Raw genomic sequence first — 8,065 nt, forward strand, 5'->3', positions numbered from 1 at the left:
AAAAAACTGTAGATTTTTTACATAAGCAGAAAAGGGGGAAAATGTGTGTTTATTGTCAAATATATAGGCCTAGCAGAAATATCAAGAAACCTGTTCAAGTTTTTCAGTGATTTTCTCAGTTATGGTTACGTGTTAAATAAACCGGTTGTATGTGTGCACTGCCATGTTTATAGTTTCCGAAAAAGACCTGAAGCTCACAAATATTTGTATTTACGCATCCATTGTATGTAGCAAAGAAGATTTACGTCATGTTTTGAGATTAAACTTAAATAAAAGTGAATTTTATAAATAAACACACAGCTTATGCTACGAACGAATAAAGTAATATATGTTAACGTAATAAGCGAAAAGCAGATGAACACGATTTATAACAATAGTAAAGAAACTGGAAAAATTGGTTTTATTTATAAGATACGATATTATACCGCAATAAAATAAACTACCTACTTTTATCGCACACAAATATATATATATATATATATATATATATATATATATATACACACACACACACACACAAATATACATACACTCATGTATGTATGTAAAGATGCGAAAGCCTTCAAATTGTACACAAGAATAATCTTTCATCATTTTTGAGTTTAAATGTTAGAGAAATTTTTTACGAAAATATATGTAAAAAAGGCGACAACGCTGAGGCATTAGTTAACGGATTCACTCATCACATATTTTCAAAATATATTTATGATTAAAAGAAAGAAAGGGGTTTTCTCAATAATAGATTGACTAACGACGGGCCCTAAACAAGATTACGATGAAGATTAAAACAAATTAAATAATCGTACGTTCGTAAGCTCTCTTCGAGCGAGCGATACAAATAATTGCAGAAAAAGTCACCTGATTATTTTCAAAGGCATATCCCGCAGATGATATCTGCCGAAAGACTTCTTTATGTGCAAAATGTAGATTCAATTCGATGAAGATTCAGCAAACTGTAGCAAACACTGTAGACGCCAGGGGAAATTGATTCAAACCTTGACACTGTGATAGCAACGCTCTCGTTTAAAATGCTTCGCTTTTTTGTTTTTTCTTGAAGTTATTAAATAGTCAAGCAAAACGATTCAAGCAGTGAATTAATTATTCATGCCTTTGTTTATTATTAAAATTTGCACTTTTAGTAGGAGTAAGTCGAGTTGTGAATTTCATATGCCTGGTCTAAAGAGGTGTATGTATGTGTGTGCTACACAATAACATCGAAAGTTTTCTTCACAACATTCACAAAACTAAGAGAGTAGTATTGCGTTGCATAGCCCAAGGCCTTGAACTCTTCAATAAGCACAAGTAACTTTTGTCAACAATCATTCGCTCACAGGACATCCAGTTTCTATCCCCGCCAGTAAGTCAACTATGTCACCATATCAAGCGATGTACGGAGGCAATGCAAATCACAACAAATGACTGATGACGAAGGACGAAGATTTGAGATGAGCCACCAAAAATGTATATAGTTTAACACACTTGGACTAGGCCCAGATCCCTAATAGATTCGTACTAACTGGCCTATGACCGGATTCTTTGCATTCGAGGATCAACTTCTTGCGTTTACTTTGCGTCGAAGAGTTTTATTAATTGACTTGAATTTCAATTGATTTTTACCTTAGTCGACGCTCGTTTCCCTTGACGTGAGACAGATCTGAACGGTTGGGGTATTTGATATTTTACTTTTTTGATTGGAAAAGTTTTTTAGTTATTGTAGGACGTTTTCTTATTATTTCTTTTTTGAGATCGTGTTCTTTTACGTTGTGGGAGTTGCATGTTTGTATAATGTCGCAACAATAATACGCGGACTATGAAAAAATAATGAAAGCTCTGGCGAAAGGCACGCTCTTCCCGATTTACTCATTCTAATTGATTTCTCCTTTTAATTGCTTTGACAGGTTTCATCAATGAAAACATTTAAATGCGGCTCAATTTACGTAGGCGTAACCAAGTGGCTCGAAGACTCTCTTGCAAGTCTTTCAAATTTCCAAATATGTTAATAATGTTTCGTTTCAAGAAAAAAAAATCCTTAACAGCTGAGCAAATTTTTACTTATCACTCACTTCTTAGAGCAGTCAAGACATTTCAAGTGATATTAAATTGTTCTCTTGCCTTACTGCATGCTCGAGTAATTTATCTCTTATTGAACTTGAGCTAATTAAGCAAAACGTTGATCATCTTCGAATAAAATTTAGTTCAGCTAAACTAAAGCTCAGATCCCTGCACAAAATTTTGCCTATCTCTCTTCATAGTTCTCAGCGATTTATACTGCATTGCATGGAACTCAATAACGCTCCATGCGTTAAATAGTTGAAGAAAGAGAGAAAGAAAAAAATCCTAATATAGATAGGAAAAATTCTTTCATTTAAAGGAATCTCTCTGTGTGCAAATTACGAGAATATTCGGCTCACGAACCAAAAATATTTCTTGTACGATTAACTGCAATCATCTCCGCATAATTACTAAAGGAAAAAAAAGCAGAGATTTTTGAAAATTTTTTCCGCATTTTTTAAATTCAAAATCCAGTTTAATTAAAATTTATTTATTTTTCATGCACTTAATCCAAAATAATATTAATAAAATGCTTTATATTTTCCTCCTTTGTTTTTTTTTTTTTTTTTTGTTTCTATTGTTGAATTTAATTAACTTTAATTTCGAAGCACGAAAATATTCAGTGAAAACTTCATAAAAAGAAACTTGAACTTTTGCGAAATTTTTTGTTTTTGTTTTTGCTTTTGTTTTTTTTTTTTTTCTTTTTTTCTTGAATTTTTTTTATTATCATTTTTTGTCTGTTAAAGTGGCATAGGCATAGGCATGCATGCATACATGCATACGAATTGAAACGAATACAATTACAAAATTAATTGAATTGAAAATCGTTAGCAACATGCGATATTGCGTTAAAAGTGTGTGTTAAGTGTGAAATTAAAGCCTTTATCTAAAAATCAAAAAAAAATAAAAAATGAAGCAAAAATCATTGCAAACATACTGTAATTGAGGAGGCAAACAGCAAATAATGAGACGGACGGACAAACAACAAACATTGGTATGATGGTACGAGTTCATCTGCCAAGTAAAAGTTTCAAATAAATATATTTGCAACGCACATCGACGCGCATCGAGACGCATATACTTATAAAAGATGAGTAATTGAAAAGGTCTGTCGTGAATTCTCGTAAATGTCTGAACATTGTGGTTTATGGCCACGACTCTTCTTTACGTGACTAGATGGATGGATGGATGGATGGATGGATGGATGGTGTAAAAGTTGCTTTACCCAGGCAAACGTATACATACAAGCACAAAGATACTCTTACTGCACCTATACATTGATGCACAAAGATTACATATGTATAAACTTTAAGTGAATGTTAATTACCGCACAACCGTTGCCTGCTTACCTTTACTTATATTCCGACTCTAATGATGACGTAAAATTTAATATAAATATATACATATATAGATAAATATATCTATATATAGTAATTGTTTGTGTTTCTTTTTGTTTTTTTTTTTTTTTTTTGTTTCATGCATATACTTATATGAACATCAAATTAAGGTTTGTTTGCCTTTCTATTTAAAAATTAAAAAAAAAAAAATGTAAAAAAAAGAAAAAAGTTTTTGTTGCTGTTAATTTATTGATTTTAAGCTCTACTTACATTTACGTTCACATTTGATTTGTGTGTCTTGACTTTAGTCTGCTATTGCTGCTGGCGCGTTGTTTTTTTTTTTCTTTCAAGACAGAAAAATGTAAAATGAAACTTAAGCAAGTGAGATGTAATGGGAAAAAGGAAAAGAAGAAAAGAAAAATATCATGGAAAACCGACAAAAAAGTTCACTGACATCATGTACTCATGTACGCACTTTACATATCTATAAGAGAAATCATTAGTAAAAAATGCCGTTGGTCTGTAAACAGTGAAATACAAATAAATATCCGTTTGCCATAATAGCTTAAAATGTTTTTTATTTAACATTAGCACACACTTAAGAGGTTTACTGAACTTTTATTTATTCATTTATTTAGTTATTTCTTCTTCGTCTTCTTCTTCTTTTTCTTCTTTTTTTTTTTTTTTTTGCTTTGCTTTTTTAGTTAATTTGATATGATACGTAATTCCTTTGTAATTGTGAAAAGCAAATTTTACGCGATATGCTTAGCGTTTGGGAAAGACTCTTCAATGTAAATGAGTTTTATGTGTGTAGTGCTTGTGCATTGTATATGGAGATAATCTTTTAATTATTTGAAATTTTTGTTTTATTTAATTATGTTGTTGACTTTTGGTTCGCATTCTACAGACATTGACAACGATCCGAATCGTGCTCCTCCATGCGATCCTGCCGTTTGCGTTTTGCCCGATTGCTTCTGCTCAGAAGACGGTACAGCTATACCTGGCGATTTGCCCGCAAAAGATGTTCCCATGATGATTACTATAACGTTCGATGATGCGATTAACAACAACAACATTGAGCTATACAAGGAAATGTTTAAGGGTCGCAAAAATCCCAATGGTTGCGACATTAAGGCCACCTTCTTCATATCGCATAAGTACACCAACTATTCGGCAGTGCAGGAGACACATCGCAAAGGTCATGAAATTGCAGTGCATTCTATAACGTAAGTGAAATTTTCTCCTTTCCTATATACCAAGTTACATGGGCTTTACGTTGGATATTTAAAAATTTGTAACTTGAGAACGCGTTTTCTTATTATAAGCTTTAAGTGTAGAAAGAGACTTGGAACACTTGTCGAACGGAAGTTGACATTATTACAATTGTCACGTTCTTCAGCTTAAAGAAACTCGAATTCGAATTCAAATTAATTTGCGATTCATTTCTTGTTGCTTTATTCAAACATTTTTTGTTTTCCTTTTTTTTTTTTTTTTTTTTCTTTTTTTTTTGAGCTTGATAATCATTAGTGATATACTGTATTGCTTCGTCTAGTATATGTACTCTAGGTGAAAATCTATGAAACAACTTGAAATTGAAAAAAATTTCTCTAAAATATTGGGCAGCCTTATGAGCAGGCTCGGTTGTGCAATCTGGTTCTCGTAAAGCAGATTAATTGGACCTGCTTTTGAACTTGGTTGCAATGAACTTTTCCAGAACTTTTTCCTTTTTTGTTTGACATCATTTGACACATTTAGCCAACCTGTCACATGCCATAGGTACTCAAGAGGGCTTTGTGCGATTGAAAGCTAACTCAAACGAGTTTCCAAACAACTGCCTTTCGAGGCGTTATCTTCTTATTCATTTATTTTCTCTCGTTGACCGCCGGTGTCAAGACACAAAATGTTGTATACTCTTCTTAGTCGAAGGATTTAAAACTACATTGCAGCTGACCTCTCTCCATTTCCATTAACAAAGTTTCCCATTCATTGCCTCAAATCGCTTTAGTCGCATTCGCTTTTCTCGCCCAAGGATATAATGAGTTTGTGCGGACGTATACGACACCCAGGAGGATTTGAAACTTTTACTATACCGATCAAATCAGAATCGCTTTCTGAACTGATTTAAGCTTGTCTGTCCGCCTGTCCTGTATTCTTGTGCTCGACCTACAGGCCACAATTTTTAAAATATTTTAATGAAATTTTGTATATCGAAGTGTTTTGGACGAACGACAAACGCCATTAAAAATGATTCGAATTGGATCACTTTCCCAACCACTGCCTATATAAGGCTTGATTTTGAAAATTTGTTATATGAGTAACTGTAGTAAGCGAAGGAGCGTAGGGTATATAATGGTGCTACATGACCCTCTATAATAAGTTTACATGTTTATCCTTTAGGCCAGCAGTCAATTTGTTCGAATTTTTTTACGCTTGTACTTTCAATGCTTGGGCGAAAATTTAAAAAATTATGAAAACTTTTATATATGTATTTTAAAAAACATTAGAAATATCTGAAAACTTGGGCAAGTCAACAACTTGACTTGTTTAAACAAATATATTTTGGTACTTTTGTCGATTCGCTTAATCTTCGTTTTCTCTCTCTTTGATTTCTCATTCGCAGCCATAACGATGAGGAACGTTTCTGGTCGAATGCCACCGTTGATGACTGGGCTAAAGAAATGGCTGGTATGCGCATTATTATTGAGAAATTCTCTAACATAACAGATAATTCGGTGGTGGGTGTACGAGCTCCGTACTTGCGTGTCGGCGGCAATAATCAATTCACGATGATGGAAGAGCAGGCTTTCTTATACGATTCGACTATTACCGCACCTTTATCGAATCCTCCACTTTGGCCTTACACTATGTACTTCCGTATGCCTCATCGTTGCCATGGAAACTTGCAAAGCTGTCCTACACGCTCTCATGCTGTTTGGGAAATGGTTATGAATGAGCTTGATCGTCGTGAGGATCCTAATAACGATGAGTATTTGCCTGGCTGTGCTATGGTCGACTCCTGCTCGAATATTTTAACTGGTGATCAATTTTATAATTTCTTAAATCACAACTTTGACCGTCATTACGATCAAAATCGTGCTCCGTTGGGTTTGTATTTCCATGCTGCCTGGTTAAAGAATAATCCCGAATTTTTGGACGCTTTCTTGTATTGGATCGATGAAATTCTGGCCAATCATAATGATGTATACTTTGTAACTATGACTCAGGTCATACAATGGATGCAAAATCCACGCACCATCAGTGAAGTTAAAAACTTTGAACCCTGGAGGGAGAAATGCGTTGTTGATGGTAAACCAGCTTGCTGGGTACCAAATGCCTGCAAGTTGACTTCGAAGGAAATTCCCGGTGAAACTGTTAATTTGCAGACTTGTGTAAGATGTCCCAATAACTATCCTTGGGTCAATGATCCAACCGGCGATGGTTTCTTCTAAGTCAACAAATTCAAAGTAAAGAAAAAAAACAAGCCTTTAAAAGCTAAGCCTACTTCTGTACTTTTTTAAAATGTTAAGCCAATATCTCAGCCGTTTCTTTATCTATCTTAAATTGTTCCCGCTCGCCGTTAATCTTTTCGTCGAAGCGCTGAATACTACTGAAATGTTCTTTCAAAACGTTTGTATATAGTTTTTTTTTGTTTTAAACGAATCTTTATAAAAAGAAATTTTTGTTTTTCTGTTTAGTTTTTTGTTTTTTTTTTTTTTTTTTCAATTCTCTTAACTCTCACGCCTATCTTGTTTATATCATATTTTTGGACTTTTCATCGTATATTCTCGAGTTTGACCAGCTCTTCTTTTACGATCATTCAAAAGAAAGGAAATTTTGCATTAATTCTCATGCGAGAAATAAAATGAAAAGAATGAAAGAAAGTTTTGAAAATTCAGAACATTTTGTGTGTGTGTTCTTTTTCTTATATGTAGCGTATTATGTTATTTAAATTTTATTATTATTATTATTACGTTTATTTTTTTTTTTTTTTCTACTCTTATTAACTTGTAATTCGTTTAATTTTATTAAAACAAGCACAACATAAAAATACTATGAAAACAAAAGGGAAAAAAAACCTATACCTGCATATTATGTATCGTTCAATATATATAATGTTAAGAACACTAGCACAACAACAACAACACCAACAACAACCACAAAAAACAAGCATAATATTGTGTGTATAAACAATGTAAAAAACAAGACAAAAGAAAAATTCAATAAAAACTGAAAAAAAAAATAATATATATATAGTTTTTTTATTTCAATCGCACACATAGAAAAGATATCAGAGACTCAACGGAAGTTTGTGAAGTAGAGAAAAAAAATTTGATTGAATATAGATATCATTGAATAATAAACAACTAATTAAACGGAAGACTGAACTAAACACAATCGCCCACTTTTCGTTCGCTCCGCTTTTTGATCGCCCCACCGTAGACCTGTCAGCCTTTTTTGTAGTAATTGTCAGCTTATGCTATGAATCTTCCAATTCAGTTAAACCGCCTACAGATCGAATATAAGCTTGAAAGATTTTCATCATCATCCCCTTAATTGTTAATGGCATTTGAATAACAAAAAGAAACGAAAAAAAAAAAAAAAAAAAAATTTAATTAGCTAAACAAGCCTTAAACTTTAACATAGGTGTGACGGCAAGTCAAATATTGTGTAAGCAA

At 32.9% G+C, this 8,065-nt stretch overlaps 1 protein-coding gene across 1 annotated transcript in view; it reads left to right on the forward strand.

Moving 5' to 3' along the window:
- LOC119645156 (chitin deacetylase 1) overlaps positions 1-7,247 on the forward strand; it is a 15,454-nt gene extending 8,207 nt beyond the window's left edge. The window contains exons 4-5 of the mRNA XM_038045120.1: positions 4,297-4,615; positions 6,010-7,247. Of these exons, the coding sequence (XP_037901048.1) occupies positions 4,297-4,615; positions 6,010-6,838 (1,148 nt within the window). The 3' untranslated portion in view covers positions 6,839-7,247. The remainder of the gene's footprint in view (positions 1-4,296; positions 4,616-6,009) is intronic.
- Positions 7,248-8,065: the final 818 nt, after the last annotated feature.

This window comes from Glossina fuscipes, unplaced genomic scaffold (assembly GCF_014805625.2).
Source record: "Glossina fuscipes isolate IAEA_lab_2018 unplaced genomic scaffold, Yale_Gfus_2 1, whole genome shotgun sequence".
NCBI lineage: Eukaryota > Metazoa > Arthropoda > Insecta > Diptera > Glossinidae > Glossina > Glossina fuscipes.